The following is a 17,665-nucleotide window of genomic DNA, read 5'->3' as shown; positions in this document are numbered from 1 at the left end:
TTTCTTAATGCGTAAGGGGTGAAGAATTTTTCTTGTTCCTTCAATTCTCCCCTTGCACCAATAAAAATTGCTGACAAATGCAGTCTTATTTGTGGCCATTAATTCTTAGCTGTATAAAATCACCTCAACAGATTTCCATCAAGAATTTTTTTCATGTAGAGGTAGCTTTTGCGTACTCTTTCGCTAATCATAAAGGCTGCTTTGGATTTGACTGGACTTACTAGATCAACAGTCCTTGAATTGGAGAAGATAGTTTTATGGTCTACTGAGAAACCAGTTTTACATGGAAATTAAATACCAAGAACAAGGGTTGGAAAATGTTAAGGCTGTGGTACAAAGTAAAACATACCTGTGCGAGCCAAGGACAGGATACTAGCCACTTTTAATTTCCTGACTTTCGTTAGCTTGTATTTCGGTCTCCTTATTTAAATGCTCCTTTTGCCTGCATTTTTATAACTTATTTGGAGGGATATATTGGCCAGCTTCTCAGCTACTGTATGCTGACACCAGTTAATCACGGGTTTCTTTGTCTTTTAGTGAAACTCAAGATTCTTATGTTTATGTTGTCTTATTTTTCATGATCTGTAGTAATAATTAGGAGTGCCTGGCTTGACTGTTTTTGCTGCTTTGTACATATTAAGTTTCATTGCCCAGTATGTGGGAATGTAGACAGCATTTACCAGCTCATTAACCTCTTTAAATTGGCTGTGGAATGGATTATTTCCTGTCACCATCACAGGTCAGTGGATGGATTACAGTCCAATGGACTCTTTCTAGAATATTTGAAAAATGTTAAGCTGCCGCAGCATTGATTGACTGGCATGATTTTTCTAATTTACATGTTTTTTTGGGGGTAAATCCAGATAAGACAGTAGGTTAATGTTATCATTGTTCTGAAGTCAGGAAAGGCAAACATTGACAAAGAAAACCCACTAGTTGATCCCGTTCCTCTGCAAAATGTAAATGTTTTATACACATACAGCACATTTTCAGGACTCTATTAAGAATAGTGTATGTTTGGACCAGGATGAAGTGCATATGACTGTGTGATCTCTCTGACGTACTTGACCACTCGTAAGCATCTGTCCTGGACCTGTTCTTAGGAAGTAACAAGGTCAGGAAGGGGTGGCCTTTGCTTCTCTAAGTGTTGAAAGTAGTACCCTAGCCTTCACTAAAGCCGTATGTATCTAATAAAGTAAATTCACAAACCTTATTTGCTTGACAGTGGACTCCGACAGGGTTGACGCTGTTATTCTTTAAAATTGGGACCAGTGATGTTACACTTAGCCGGTCATGGAAATTTGGATAGGTAGGTGATTTTGCTGTTCAGCTGAGCATTTTCAATCAAGTAGAATGCATCACGAGAAGGAGCTTAAAAACTGAAAACTCTGGGGTTGTATTAACTACCACTGGATACTTGAGTTTTCTTTTTGTTCTGCCTGGGTAATTGCCATGTAAAAGAGCTACCTTGGTGTTAACTTCTGTTAGCTTAGCAGCAGATAGAGCTGGGTGGTTCCAGTCTGTAGCCTCAAAACTTCTAAAATCAGTAAAGACTATTGCCAAAATAAGTCCCAACCAATCAGGAATGTTGAGAGAGCAGACACTAATACTGCAGCGATTGAATATTACTTCCTTGTACATGTAGGCAGCATATATATACAACTTGCTTACAGGTAGCTTAATACTAAGAGAGTTATGAGTCCTGGAGTTAGCAGACCACAAAGCCCTTTGTATTAGTTGCTAACTCTGTCCAAGCTCTGTAAGATTGTCATGAAAAGACATGAGCAGGCTTTGTGACTAACTTGCAGGTTCATTAATTATAGACACTTCGGATTAATCACATGGTCTCATCATAGAGTGTAATTTAAGATTACAGAATGCATCAAGAAGAGTCAATTCTGCATTGTACACTGCATAAATGAGATAGATGTCATATATTTATTTTACATATTATCCTAATAACCTTGTCACAAATAGACTTCTGCTATCCAGGATTCTTACCTGAAGGAATGTCTTTGATTTGTTTGTGTCACTGAAAACCCTAGTACAGATTACAAACTTGAACCTAACTTTTAAAGGTGCTTTTCAAGGTGACTTACGAAAATAAATGTACTTGCTTTTACTGAGTGTTATTTGCAGGAGTAAACACTTTATTTTGTGGAAGTATGTATACTGAATATGACACTGAATTTCCTCCTGAAAGCTTTTCCATAGATAGCTGCTTGTTTTAACTGAACTGATTACTAAGCTGCTCTTCTCATAAATGTTAACAGCTTCACACTACACTGTTAGAAGTCTAAGTCCCAGTTCATCAAAGCACTGGCACACCTGTGCTAATGCTGTGGGTATCATAACTTAAAGCTAATTGGTCTGATATATGGATACTGAATATCTGCAGCTTTGTGTTGCAGTCATGGTGTTCTGTGCTATTGGCATATTGTCAGAACCTTAGACAGTGATTCCAAAGGACCTATAATTGGATACCTTTTTTTTTTCCTGGCCTTGACATATCTTCAGTGTAATGTTATATACTACATATTATATTTGTATTTACATCTGAATTCTGTTCTTAATTCTAAATATCACATCTAGGAACTTCTAGTTTTCAGTTATTAATACAACTACTGAGTTAACTGTTATGTCACATACTGTCCATATATTATTATTATTATTATTATTATTATTATTATTATTATTACTACTATTATAAAAATTCTATTTCTCTGTCAATATTGTGACAAGTTTGGTTTTTTTCAGGCTTGCTGGCAAAGTTTTTGCTTGTACAAGCTGAAGAACTGGGTGTTCATGACACTTATTAACCCCCAAATTATATTTTATGTATCGGTATAATTTGAAAATTCTTAGTCCTTGATTTGTTGTTTTGTTTTTAATATGCTATATGATATTACAGTTCACCTAATTTTATTTAATTTCATTTTCTTTAATCCAGGGTTGGGAAGAAACTGTGGATGCTGCCATTTCTTACTTGTTAAGAACTTGTTTGTCAAAGAGCTCTAAGGAACAGGCCCTGACTCTCAGCAGCCAGTTGTGCATGCCCAAAGACACTAGCAGACTGAAGAAGAACATCACCCTCTTCTGTGACAGATTGGCCAAAGGTGGTCGCCTTTCCTTAAGTACAGACTCAGCCACTCAGCAAGCTGCTGTCATGCCAGGTAAGACAGGAAGTGTATGTTCATAATTCAAAATATGTATTTGTATGTTAAAATTAAAAATTATGCACATTTGATTGTGTTAGCAGTTTGTTTTTCACTGGTTGTGTAAATCAAACACTGGCTGCGTTGCTGACCAGTAGAATGAGTTAGGTAATAAGATAATTTTAAATCTAAGTTTTATCTCAATTTGATCACTTATTGCTGCTCTTACAGCATATGCACAGTAATGCAACAAATGAACCCCAGATGGTCAGCTTTATGCTCTAAAAGCCTTATCACTTATGTCTTTGCGCTTTTCAATTGAATGTATACGTGTGCGCATTTCTAAGGTGATGGAAAAGTGAGGAGTGAGAAGTCCTACTTTCTTTACAGAGAAATGATTGTGGTTGCATTACTGGCCTTATGGCATATGCATATGACTAATTATGACACTGAATAAAACAATCTGCAACTTTAGAAAGTACTAGTTGGCTGGGCGATAACTCACAGAAAGCATGAAATTAAAGATGAAACTAATTTAAGTAAGTGTTGAATAATATTTCTCATTTGGAAAAGGAACGTAGAGAAGATTTCAGAGTGTTGCACAACAATTTAAATGAATGTCATGGAATGACAATTTTTTAAATAGACGTTATTCATGTCCTTTTATGTATTCCTGCTTTTTAGTAACAGTGGGAGCAAAGCTGGACCTTTTCTGTAGAGTCTGAGGACTAGCATCTTTGTACTGTTGGAAGACATTTTCTTCCTGCCTTTTTTCTCTAGTGAGCCAGGCAGTCTCTTAATAAACATCAGATACTCCTGCTGACTTGGTAACAGTTTTTTTACTCAGATTCCTGCTCTGGGTTTCGGTTGGATGTTCATTCAGCTTCATAGTCTCTTAGACCACATAATATCACTATGGTCTTTGGCCTCAATGACATCCTTCACCTGCAGCAGTCTTCACATCTGTAGGGGAAAAGTATGTATTGTATGCACATTCCATGCTTAAAATTGGGAGTTTACTATTTTGTCTTCATGGGTGTTGTTTTTGATCAATTTTGGAGTTGTATTAGGGCAGTATCTTGATTTTCTGTGTTTTGTTTTCTTACATTACAAAGAATAATCCTGTTTACTATAATCTGAATGGCCTGTGCAATGTTTCAGCAACTCAGAAGTCCTTGTTATTACTGTGTGCAGCCCTCTTTCGCATGTGCTACTTGAAATGATTCAGTAAAACAGCTGCAGACTGTGCAATGGTAGAAACTATATATATAATTTTTCTTTAGTATTACACTATACTCATATCTGGAAGTGGATTGATAATCATGTGAAGTGAAGAAGTGAGCCAAAATAAGTGTGAAATTAGTTTTACAAATTTTTGTTAGTATTTCTTTGCAAGACTAAAATATGTGTTAAGGGTATTTCATTTGTTGAACTTTGAAAAGATTATGTAGGCATTGTTTGTCCTTCTAAGAATTTTGAAAAGGTGTAAATAGCTGCAGTTCATCTCTTTCCTCCTAAGCTAATAAGGTGAGTTGGTTTAATAAGGAAATTCACTTCTGCCTGTTCAATTGACAAGTGTTATTGAGATTAGGGACTATTCAATTTGGTAATGATTAATTCTCTTAGGAGAAGAGTAACTTTTAAGAATTGTAAACAAATTTGAATAAATCTTGCTCTTGATGAAGGACTTTGGTAAAGTGGTCTGGTCATGCTCTCCATGTTGCATATATAAAGACTAAAATTTTGAAAAATGTTAAACCGACTCTTCTATTACATGAGGCCAAAATAACACCAAGAAGGCATGAGTGACATGCACTAGAATAATTTTTACTGTTGTGGTACAGGTAGACAGTTATACTACCTCTCAAATAAAAATAATACAAGGAAGAAGTATATTCCAAGCAAAACATAGGATATTTGACTGTGGGCTGTTGGCCATGTATTGATGACACGTGGGACCAGGATTACTGTTTCACATGAATAGTGAAAAATTAAGTACCTGTAAGGAGCTGGTTGAGACCTGGTATAGAAATGTCCCACCCAACATAAACTGTTTTAGCTATACTTGGAATGCCCCTTGGCCATGATTTACATTAAAAAGAATTAAAATCTGTAATCCAAATACAGATTCCAAAAGAAATCATTTTACTTTAAAAATTGCTGACTCTAGTGTGTAGCTCTTTTGAATATCATATCACCTAATTAAGAATCAAAATTATGACCTGATTAGGCTAACACTTCAGAGTGCCACAAGAAGGTATCATTTAAAGAAATTATAAAACCTAATACAACTTTCTTATTTTCACTAAGAGTTCAGCCTGAAGCCTTGATAAAAGGGTCTGTACATTTATGCATTTACTCATTAACTGTTGAGAGAATATGGTTTTTGGAAAAGTATAGAAGAACTTAAGAAATTTCATCTTCATTTACAGGACAGGCTCATTAGAGATAAATATTTCTGCCAAATGCTTAGAATAGCATAGTATTTAAGTAGTTACTCTCTAGCAGGATATGCTGTATGCTTTGAAACTGTGTGGCTGTTTGTCTTTGGACAGACTGGAGAAAACTGTGAGCTTTTTTGAGAGAATAAAGATTTTACTGAGGCTTTTAAAAGATGTTTGTCTTGTCACCTGTTTGGGTTTTCTGTGGCTATCTCTACATTGGCAAATAGTGTGGTCCGTTAGAAGCAGATCTGCAGGGGGAAGTAATTGAGGCTGACAACATGACTTCTGTCACTTACATGTTTCAGAGGGGGTTTGAACTAACGCTGTTCCTGTCTGATGTACTGATCCTCCATTAGCAGTTGGAGTGCTTTAGGTGCATTCCTGGGTTTCATCTCCCGGGTTAGATTCACCTAAAAGAAACAAGTTCATGTGCCCAAGACCACTCCTCAGTGTGCAAACAGTGCAGTTAGTGGTGATAATCAAGAAATTTGCCTTACTCTGGATTCCAACTAAAAATACCTGTTCAGTCTACACTAGGAAGAAATTGAGAATGAAGTCTTATAAAGGAAAAACAGTATACAAAATAACTATATGCTGTTGAGTAAAGAGCTCTTCGATAATACCTATAAAATAGAGGAACTCCTTCTCCCAGTCCTTAAAGGAGGGAACAGGAATAGGTAGAGGAGAATGAGGTAGAACTATACATGGAAAGGGAGATGGTAAGAATTGAATTTGTATCCGAGGATTTATGGTTACATACTGGATGTTAGTGTAGGGGAAAGTTCTTCAGGCTGTTTAAGCTCCAAGCCAAGCCAAAGATGGTCCTGTAATTGTTCAGTAGTGTAACTGTCATTACCTAGAGGATCTTGTTCAACGGCGGTTTTCCTGAAGCCCATTCTTTTTCTTCATGGTGGAAACTCCTTTTTCTATAGCAACCAACTTTTAAAGATTTGTTTAAAAGTGCCTAGGACTCTTCTGGCATTGCAGCACTAGAACAGCAAGCTGGATTTCTAGAAGCTATATTTAATATGTTCAAGATGGTGTGCCCTGAAATCTTGAGAAATTGCCTGAAGCCACATTGAAAAGCTGGTAATTATCTTTAAGTGTGCAACTATTTGAAAGATGCCTTCAGAAAGTAGTTATCAATATTTGTAGTTAATCCAAGAGTATATGTTAGAGGTATGCCATGGTCTCTGCGGGGTCTGTTTTTGATCATTATTTTCTTTAATGGCTTCAGTGATGGAATATGGAGTATGAATGTTAAAATTGTGGTTTTGCAACAAGCTAGTAGTAGTTTCAAGCACATTGAAAGAGCAGTAACTCTGATCTTGATAAATTAGAGAAAGGATCTGAAGTCAATAAGGTGATGTTCAGTTGAGATAAGCGCAAAAGACTCTAGTGAATAAGAATCAGACAAACTAAAAATTGATAAATAATTCCTTAAGCACTGTTGCCGAAGGAGAGACTCCTGGGGGTTATAGAGGACCAGCAACTGAATAAAAGTCAGCAATATGATCCTGTTAAAGGCAAATTCCAACTTTGGGATATATTCATACAACTTTAATGAGGAGATACATTTGTTTCTTTCTATTCTTCATGAGAAAGATTTGGTTCAAATTACAGGGTAACACAATTTAAGAAAAACTTAGACAAATTGAATAGAGTTTAGAGAAGAGCACAAAAAATACAAATGATTGAAACAATTTTGCTTTTTGTTTCTTCTGAGGGGAAAAGAAAGAGAAGGTTGAGGAGGGACATCATAGTTTTCCAGTATGTAAAATGTTCTTATAAGGATGATTAGAAGTTAATCAGAATCATTGGCTAAATATGGTTATAACTGTAAGCCACATCAGGCTGTATCATGTACTGTATTGCCTTTGGCAATGCGTAAATGGTTGGATGAGAGTAACGGTGAGGGGCTTAGGGAGTGGTGCCAACCCAAAGTGTGGGTCAGTGCCAGGGAAGTGCTGGGGAAAGGTGCTGTAGACCACCCAGGTTGTCATGTATTGAGCTTAATGGGTGTGAGAATTTATAGCATAAATCCTGATTACCTGCAGTGAATTTATTCTGTAGCTTTTAAAGGTCTCTTAAAATACCTGTGTGTTTTGCTGGATTGCTTTGAAAACCTTAAGCAGTGTCAGCTGTGGCTGTGTGGAGACTTGTTTAGGTGTCAGTCTGATTGATTTGAGCTCTATTTGCAGTATTGCCTAACGTGTATTTTGGGTGTCTCAGCTACTCTTTGGCTAAAATGTGATCCTGCTTTTCCTATAGTAGTTCCTGGTGTGCAAATGGCACCTGTATCAGTTCAATGCTTTGTTCAAGCAAGGATTTTTATTTTTATATTAGGACTTTTTTTTTCTTTAAACCATCCTTTTTCTTCTTCTACTTTTTTTTTTTTTTAACTGGACTTCAATAATTTTTTCTCTTTTTTTGTTTGGTTAGGAGATCTTTGTGTTGTGCTTTAGCATGATTTACTTACATACTTGTATGTAACTGGAGCAGTAGAGAAACTATTATTTAACCTGAAAATCAGTCACTGGGTACTGTGTCACTGAAATATGTGGAATGCCAAAGACTGTTGTCTCCTCAGGTCAAGTGAATCTTCAGAACTGAAATTATAAGGAAAAGCAGGAATGCTTTGCATCCAGGAAATAGGATTTACAAATAGTTTTGTGTCAGTGTAGTATTTAAGATTTATATAAAGTTAGAGCTAGAAGTCAAGCCAACTGCCCATCTAGTTTTCTTCTCTGTGGGGTTTCTTCTTGCGATGGGGTTAATGTATCCAGAGTATGAGTGACAAAGTTTATCTGAACTCTTAAACGCTTTGGACGAGGTTGAACAATATCTCTTGATAGCTCATATGCTAGCTTAATGTCCTTATAGGAAGGTTTTCCTAATATTTGATATATGTTGTCTTTCCTGTAAATCAAACTGGTTTATTGTGAATACTGAAGATGGAGGTGGCAATTAATGATGTTCGTTATAATGTTTAAAGCTTTGGAAGATTTTTAGTACATCCCTTCAGTAACTTTTTCTTTTATACTAATTGTGACTAAATTATCTCAGTCTTTTTTCACGATGATTTTCAATTCTTACTGTTTGTTTTCCAAAATGGAATGCTTTTCATTTTGTTGATAGCAGGGAGTGTACCCTGCTATACTCTGCTCCATCTCAATCTCCAGACCCTTTCCTACACATTTGTTGCTTAACCAGATGTTTCCCATTCTGTATTTATACATATGATGATACTTTCCTAAGCATGGTAGTGTATATTTGACTTGACACTTTGTCTTCATAGCTTTTTTAATTTATCAAGTTGATTATAATTCTGCTTTGTATAATCATGATTCTGTCATTCAGATTAGGAATAGGTAAATGCTAACTTTAAAGACAATGTTCTTTACCACATTAAATATATATATGCACTCAGAATGTATTCAAAGTCATGCTTTGGAAGACAAAGGTTTTTCTAGTTTTTTTTTTTTTCTTGTGTAAGCTTATAAAAACTTATTTTCAAAATCCTGTAGGGATATCCATGACTGAATATTGACCATTTTGAAGCTGTGTTCTTAGCTGGAAAACTGAGATACAGCAGAATGTGTCATATTCCTCAAGGAACTCTGTTTACGTGCTACTAAACTTGAGGAGAATGTCAGGACTAATTGGAAAAACATGTGGATTTGAGTTCCTGGAAGAGCAATATTCATATTTTTTTATATATATATATATATTTATATTTATATTTTTATATATATATATATAAAAGACATAAACATTGCTGCAAAGTTCTTAGTATACAGAGAGCATACTGTAAAGAAAGACTAGTAATTGTTCGATCTGAAAAAACAGGATTTTTGGTGTCGCAAATTCTTCTCTTACACTGTTAGTTACCAATTCTTCACTGGTCATTAGGGGAAAGGAACAAGCAGTATAACTCAGATATTCTCAAACTTCATAGTGTGGACTTCAACACAGAATGTCTTGTCAAAATGTAGTGCCTGCCATTTGTACTCACACAGATTCCAGTCTCCCATCTGTCATGGTAATGTAATCTCAGTAGCAACTACAGTAATTTGTTGCCTCGAGAAGTTAGAATCATGTAGTTTAAAATTATTCAAAATTACTTTAGCAGCCTGAAGAGGGCACAGAAGTCAGCATCAAGGACTAGACAGTGCTTTTCAACAGCCAGCAGATATTCTCAAAACCACTGGAAGCTGACGGATCATGGTTTGAAAACTTTTCCTGTAACCTAAGTATTGTGAGCCTGAGATCATGGGGCATTGACAGCTTTGTATAGCATACCATGCTAGTGCAGAGGAGTGTATAAAAATTGCCAATATATTTTTTTCTCGTAGATGTGACACAAATCCAGTGTTGTTTATCTCCACAGAAGACTATGATCCATTATGAAGTGTGATTCTCACTTAAGATATTTTCCATATGTTTTCTGTGGCAATAAAATACTAAACTACTTTTTTCCCTTTTGTAGCCCTTAAAATAATGCTTTTAGATATTTTTCTTATTTTAGTTTAAATATATTGGGTATTCATGAAGCTTTTTAACAATGCTTATTAAATCTATGTAAGGAAAAGTGAAAGTACAGTTTTATTCACAAAGCTTGCTGGAAGTACTTACAAGGATTTTTTTACACCTGCAGATTGGATGGTACTGATTGATGGAACAGGTAGTACACTGAGGTCAGTGGAAACTGTCATTGACCAAATTAGATTCAGCATTTTACCCATCTTTTTCATAGTGTTCCTCACCTGTGGAAACCAGTTCCTCACAATAGTGGAAACACTATTTCATGAGACAGTACCATTTACAAAAGTGTCCAGAGGACATTGGTAAGTATCTGTGATCTCAGGAATCTAAACCGTACTAAAAGTGCCTATTTCTCATTGAAAGTCAGTTTGCTGAGGACTTTTTTTCTTAAATGTACCCAGAGGCTTTTAAAACACATTTATAAAACACTGCATGCCAATTCATTCTTATGGATTTGTTGGCTCAGGCCCTTAAATATGAAATTGACATTAACTCACTTTAACTGTTGCAATGAAAACTCCAGCTCATCTTTTCTAGCTTCCTTAAAATCATATAGGTTGATCAATAAAGTACCTTGAAAGGCTGATTCCCCCAGGAAACGGATTGTTTACTAAGAGTGAAAAAGTGTTTTTTTAAATGTATGGGATGATATAAAAAAGACTGAACTCTGCATTTAAACAGAAAGATAAGATTTTTCTTACATTTCGTGGCTATATTTATTTAATATATATATGAAGTATAGCTATGTATCACTAAAGTATCACATTCATTAACCTTCATTTTCTTAAGTGCTCAAAACTTACAGATGTATTTGTCTGATACAAAAGTTAGTGTATGTTTGCATTTTAACAAGTACATGTTTTTTTCTCTCTTGCTTGTAGAAGGTGGGGTTCCCATATCCAGGTAAAGGTTTCTCTGTGGGAAGCTGTGTACTACTTGCATTGAAACCAAAATAGATCTATCATCACTGTATCAGTTTTTTCAGGCTTCCCATAATTTTCTTACTGCCTTGAGGCAAACAAACATTTGGTGAAATGTGTACTCTTTATCTTCTCTTTGTAGTTCTTCCTTTTAGTGACGCTACCACTATGGCTCTGCTTGCTTTGGTTTTTTCCTCAATTATTTTTTGCATTTCTCCTCTCTACGTTGTGTTTCACTGGTTTCCTTCCCCATACTGTGCCCTTTGATGTCCATGCAACTGTATGCACAGTTCCTTCACTGTGATAGTTGGAGCAAGTAACTATCGCTAGAGCAATAAAAGGGTAGGAAGACCCTTCTCCTGGTCAGCTGTCAATCTGGGTGGCCCAAAGCAGTAACTGCAGAGAAAATCCCGTGATACTAGTGTGGACCTATCAGGCAATGAGATTTTAGCAAGGTTTGACAAAGGCATAACAGAGACTAAATCCGTAAACAGCATGATCACTGTGTACTTCTATATCGAATTTGAGCAGCTCTGCATGGTAGAGCTATTGAGCCAGTTTAGACGTATCTTTCTTCTCTGCATCTAATTGCAGAGGATAATCACATAAAAATGGTAATAAGAACAATGAAGTTGCCATATCTTACAGCCCCTGGCATTGTCATGCACTTCCATTACATTGTGTCATGCCAGCTAATAATGAGACATGATATGGTATATTATGGAACATGATACAGTGGTGCAACTTTAATGTGACTTGTAGTTCTCCATGTTTAAAATATTTTTGCAGAAATCTATTGGCTGTTCATGATGAACAGTTCTATCTTAATATAAAAGCCTAGAAATAAGCAAATAGTAATATATCAAACATTTTAAACTAATATTTGGGTTCTATTTTTGAGACTAAAACATGTCCCTTGCCCCATAAAGCTGATTTAGTGAAAAGGAAGGGGAGTAGCAAATCATTAGGGAGAATTTTGGGAGTGCTTACAGCAACAAGATTTTGTGGTTGCTCAAGAAAAGCTAAAGAACAGCTTGGTGGAGCCAGAAACATTGATTGTTTGGCTCTCTGATGTGAATTTTTACTCTTTGTAACTTCTTTCCATTGTAACTTTCTTTACTCTTTAAAACTTTTATTTCCATTGTTTTAGTAACTTTGGTAATTTATTTCTGTTGAAAGGAAAATTAAACTATACAGAAGTTAAGTGGCTTTCCCAAGGTCATACGATGAGCCAATAACACCTGTGTATAAATAGAATTCAAACATGCCTTGCAGTCTTGTGTTGTAGCTCCTACGTACAGTTGTTTTTAGGTGTTTTACTGTTAAAACAGAGGTTACAGATTAATAGATTGTAGTGAGCCAGCTTGCCTTGTGGCCTGTTCTTATATTGTTCTGCATGGTTCAGGTGAACACATTTAAAAATGGAAATCTGAGTATCAGACATGGGAAGAGAGTGAGGAAGAATATCTGAGGTGGTTTTTAATTTTAATGAACTCTGTCAAATTTCATCACCCTGCTGGACTCAAATGATAGTTCTCCAAGTGGTTAGTTTTCAGGGATAACATAAACAATGGTAAAGCATAGGAATTATATTTTTTTTTAGTGAAAAGAAGGCATTGGTAGAAAATACTTACTTTTTTTTTCCAGGACATTCCAAGATTCTAGTATTGTGAAAAGGGGCAAAATAAGATGGAAGCGTTACAAGACACATTTGTGTGCAGGGTTGTGAAAAGGTTTTTATTATGTTGTTGGGAAAATCTCCCCTCCTCGATTGATATTACAGCTGGCAAAAACCACAGAGTGAAGGAGTACAAAGGTTAAGAAAGCTAAAGCAATAACATTTTTTAAAAAATGAATAATTTAAAGAGGAAAATGTCATGCATAATGAATAAAAAAGAAATCCCGCTTGAGATTTGGGATTCATTCATTTGTTGTACTATGAAATTTAGTTGGCAGCATTGCAATTCCAACTTGCCTCATCTAAGTACAGTTAGGATCAACACATTAGTGCCTTGGTGTGTGCAATCCTATTACTGACTCTTTGCATTGAAATCCATTAAATTTTAATATGTCCCACTTAAATATAAGTGGTCACAAATGATTCATAATGTTGAGGTAAGCTTTTGCTGAAAATAATGGTCAGTTGAATTTCCCCTAATGATCGTGCTTGTCACTGGGCTTTATTTTCTATATTTTTTGAGTCATTGAGAGACCACAAGCAGAAATAAACTTCTCAAATCTGCACTAATAAGCTAATTGTTCAAAACTATGGAAAAAGTGTTGCTAAATGAGAAAGTGTACAGCCTCTGACCTTCCATTTCAGAAGACTCAATAGTAGCAAGTAAAAAAGTAAAAGTAAAACCTAGATAGTTATTTTAAGAGGCTGTAACAAATAATGTAATCTATTTTTAAATAAACCCAAACTTTAATAATGTAGCATAATCCTTTCATTTAAGGTGTGCTACTAATGGAGAGTCATTCTTCTATGTCCAGTCATACTTTGGATTTCCACCTAACAGGTTTCCCTTAGTTCCTTTAAGTTTTGGTTTCCTGTGATGTTTTAAGAACAACCTATGTGATAGAGTGCCTTGGTATTTGTACATGAGCTGTAGGCGTTTGAAGAGCATAATTAGCTCTGCAGTTTAGATGACATTACTTTTCCTTTTCAGCCCCTATCTAGGTAAGTCTACCACAAAATTACAGTGATTGTCTACTTTTCCTAAGTGCAACCATGGCAAAGCATATCCGTCCACAAAAAGGTACTGGGGGAGAGATATTACAGAGGGATGAAGGGGTGGAAAATAATTTCCAGATCACCCCTCATCTCTTAAAATGCTGAAAACAGGTTCTTTGGGAGCCTTTCCTTTTTTCCTTTTTTTAATATGTGTATGCAACATTTCTCTTAAGTTGATTGTAAGTATTTATTTTAATGTGATATATAGCTCAAGCCAGAATATGTCAAGGTTAATGGCTTATTCAGTTTCTTCTGACTGGAAGTAGTATCCTTTAGTCAGCAGAGATGCAACTGTTTACATATCAGGAGATGTTGTGGCCGTTATTTCAGGTACCACAACCCATTTGTTTTGCATTTGCTACTTTTCTTTGTTTTCTGGCACATTTAGGTTGAGTAAACCTGACTCTTCTCTTACGCTGCTGTAAATTGCATGCATCTTAGCTAAAAATCCTAGTGTTACATTATTCTAAACTGTGTTCTGAGCAAGTGTGCCCAGAATGAGATAGTTATTTGCATGATTTTTTTTGTTATCACTGAATTTGGCTTACAGCTTTTGAAGGGAAACTCTTACTCCATAATTTGTTTGGTCCTCAATTAAAAAAAAAAAAAAAAAGAAAAAAAAGCATTTGAGCTATGATGGTATTAATGTTTTTTCTCAATATTCATGTCTTTAAAATGAGGTAAAGATATTTGTGTATGTGGGATTGATTTCATAATTTTCATTATGTAGGCAATATAAGTAACATGTATGAGTCTGTGGAACTCTGTGATGAATTAACAGTGCAAAACTATATGTACATCACTAACACCACTTATAACGTATTTGCTCTTCCACATTACCATAAGGAGTCTAATAAATCTAAACCTAGTGAAAATTTCATATTTTGTAAATGCAGAACTGATTTTTCAATTACTTCAGACTTTTTTAGGGCCTAATCCAAATCCTGATGAAATCTATGGGAGTTTTTCCATAGACTTCAGTAAGCTTTGGCTCAGGCCTGCAGTTTTCAATTTTTGAAATAGATTTGCCAAAAATCTGCAGAGAGCCAGGCACTTGGAAAGTTTTTACTTGCAAAGTACAGCTGGTTTTGAGTTGCACACAGAAAAGTTCCCAATGATTTTTTTTAAACAAAAAAAATTAGTTTTAAAGGTCTTATAACTTTAGTCAGTAAAAGAGTGGCTTTAACATTTGTAGCACAAATTGCCTTGGGTCTTAGTCTAAGCATGACAAATTCTATACTAGAAGATTATTTTTAAAATACATAACTACATGATAACAAAGCTTAAAATGACTATCTCATAGTAGGTTTAGCTAAAATTTTCTTCGGTTGTGAGTTTCAGAGAGCCAGGGACGTCTGTCCTAATAATTTTTTTTTTTTCTTTGCTACAACGGAAAACTACAGTGCAATTAAAGAATAATTCCCTGAGGTTAACTACACCAATTTGAGAGAGAGCTCTTGGACTTCAGGGAACGTATTACGCAGCCAGATCCATCTGGCGATGCAGGGCGGTTTTCACTGCCTCTGGGTGGTTGGATCACTGGACTTGGAGGTAGATGTGATTGGACAGGCTGGGTTTTAGAGAGCATGGGGCACAGCCTGTGCCTCAGCAAGCACAGCTCATACCCTTGCATATCAGCCTAAGATTAAAATAGTGATGTTTTAAGGTAACATCTTGGGTTATGGATAGCAGTCAATGAGGTGTAGAATCTCTCTCAATTTCCCTTTTTGTTTGTTTGGTTTGTTTTGGTTTGGTTTTTTGAGTGATCACCTCTAGCTCGGATAGGATGCAGATCCGGCTGCAGTTAAGCTCCTCAGTAGCTACCTTGTGAATTACCTCCCCATGGTCTTGATGTCTTTTTCTTAGGGAGAAAAAGGGTGACATCTTTCTGAATCCGAATGCCTGACATTGTTACAAAGTTGTGTATCATCAGTATTGAACTTGCATATTTTTTTTCTTAATTTTAAAGAATGAGAACATTTTGGAAGACCAGTCATGTTTATGACTGTTCCACTTCTTGTGAGCAGTCAGCTGTTAGTCTGCTCATGAAACTGGTATGGATAGTTCAGCTAGTGTTCATAGTGAAGGTCCATAAATTCATGTTTCCCTTGCTCTTTGTTTATTCAGATTCACCCATCTCTAACACTTTGATCTGGTATTTGAGCTGGAAAATGTAATGAAATCAAACATGAGGTGCTTCATGACCCTGGCAGATTTGAAAATTCTTTAAAATAGTTCTTTTTTTTTCTAATTGTGTCGCTGGCTGAACCACAGTGATAAGGGGGCAAGCAAAAGTGAAAAGCTACATAAACTTGAATCCCAAAGGTTTTGTTTTGATTCAGTTACACTTTGAGGCAAAGATTTAGTTCACCTGCTGCTAATTAGAATGTTGCTAAAGCACTAATAAAAAAATAATGTGTAGTTAACTAAATAATGCTAAAGTACTTGTTTGTAGGATTATAAAAACCTTCAGCAAACTGGTAAAAACTGCAGGCTTGATAGTTTCATGTGGTTAACGTGGTAGGCTGCATATCTGCTGGGTGTTTGCTGTGTATTGTAAGTGCAAATACCACAGCAGGGTGTATTGCCAATAGCTCTCTGTCTTTTGATGAAAGATGCACTTTATTAATTCTGACCTTAACCAAAGCTTGACTGTTATTCCACTTAAAGAAAACTAGTTAACTGTAAATTAGAGATATCACCAAAAGGGGTATTACTTCAAAGTTGGGATATGATTAGGGGGATGTTCCACTGTATTAATCGACTTTCAATTTTAATGACCTACTGTCTTCTGTGTAACAGTAAGCAGCTGTGCCACACTGTGTGTCTCAAAGAACATTTACTCAGCCTTTAAATTTACCAGCAGAGATCAAAGAGAAGGTCTGATGTATGTGGATGATGAAGGATGCCTCAATTCAAATGGATGGCTGAACAGAAATAGTGCAACTAGCGGGTAATAAATATTATGAACAACCTTTTTTAATGTAAGTTATGTGGTGCTGAACTATATTAAATTTTATAGCTGCACTGAGAAATCTTTCACAATTATCTTAAAACTGTATCAGAGTACTGATAAGCATGTGTTTCTTCTAGCACTTTTTTCAAAGAAACTTTTCAGTCAAAACTGAGGGTTTTTAAAGTAAAAATAATTGCTGGTGACATTCTTGAAAGCAGCTTAGAAATAAATGGATACTTGAATTACATATAGGAATTTATGGAGAACATTTCAGAGTGAAGTCTGGCTAAATGATCAGACTGTTTCCTTCCAATCTTAAAATCTATTTGAATGGATATGAGTTAGTAATTCTTGGTTTCTATCTTTTCTAAAATGGAGAGGGTTTCTCCATTTTAGTCATTAGGGGTAGTCATTAAAGGTATTAGGTTGCTGTTCAGGGATACTTAAATGAAGTTATAAACTGACATTCTCATTTGAATCAGGTCATTGATAAAGCAGGCAATAATGTGACAGGAGTTACGCAGGAAAATAAAGTTAGTGGAATAAATTATGTTAGATATCCTGGGTCTGATTACATTCTACCATAAATTGTTGAGAAGAAGGAAATTCTGGGGAGTAATGTAAAGTAAAATCCAGCCAGATATGATGAGATGATTAAAGAGGTTAAGATCTAGCAAGGGCCATATCCCATGTTATAGGTAGGATTTTCCTATGCTCCTGTGATGCTATCCTAAAAGTCCTTCTGAAACTAAGACAGGTTCTTATGATGACTGTGGCAGTAAACAACTGCCATGTTTCCCTACGAAGGCACTGTATTGGCAGAATTAATACTTCGCAATACTTCCCCAACCTGAGGAGAGCAAATTAACCAGTTCTGCTTGATCATTTCATTCAATTAGTTATCAAGGGAA

General features: G+C 35.7%; 1 protein-coding gene across 9 annotated transcripts in view; it reads left to right on the top strand.

Annotated features, from left to right (window-relative positions):
- The window catches only part of BBS9 (Bardet-Biedl syndrome 9), a 326,477-nt gene that overhangs the window by 168,212 nt on the left and 140,600 nt on the right, over positions 1 to 17,665 (top strand). For all 9 annotated transcript variants that reach the window (XM_075493494.1, XM_075493495.1, XM_075493493.1 and 6 more), the window contains one exon: positions 2,951 to 3,173. In XM_075493494.1, the coding sequence (XP_075349609.1) occupies positions 2,951 to 3,173 (223 nt within the window). The remainder of the gene's footprint in view (positions 1 to 2,950; positions 3,174 to 17,665) is intronic.

The sequence above is a fragment of the Mycteria americana genome, chromosome 2, assembly GCF_035582795.1.
Source record: "Mycteria americana isolate JAX WOST 10 ecotype Jacksonville Zoo and Gardens chromosome 2, USCA_MyAme_1.0, whole genome shotgun sequence".
Taxonomy (NCBI): domain Eukaryota; kingdom Metazoa; phylum Chordata; class Aves; order Ciconiiformes; family Ciconiidae; genus Mycteria; species Mycteria americana.
The sequence above is the reverse complement of the archived record's forward strand: the minus strand, read 5'-3'. Positions and strand labels throughout refer to the sequence as shown.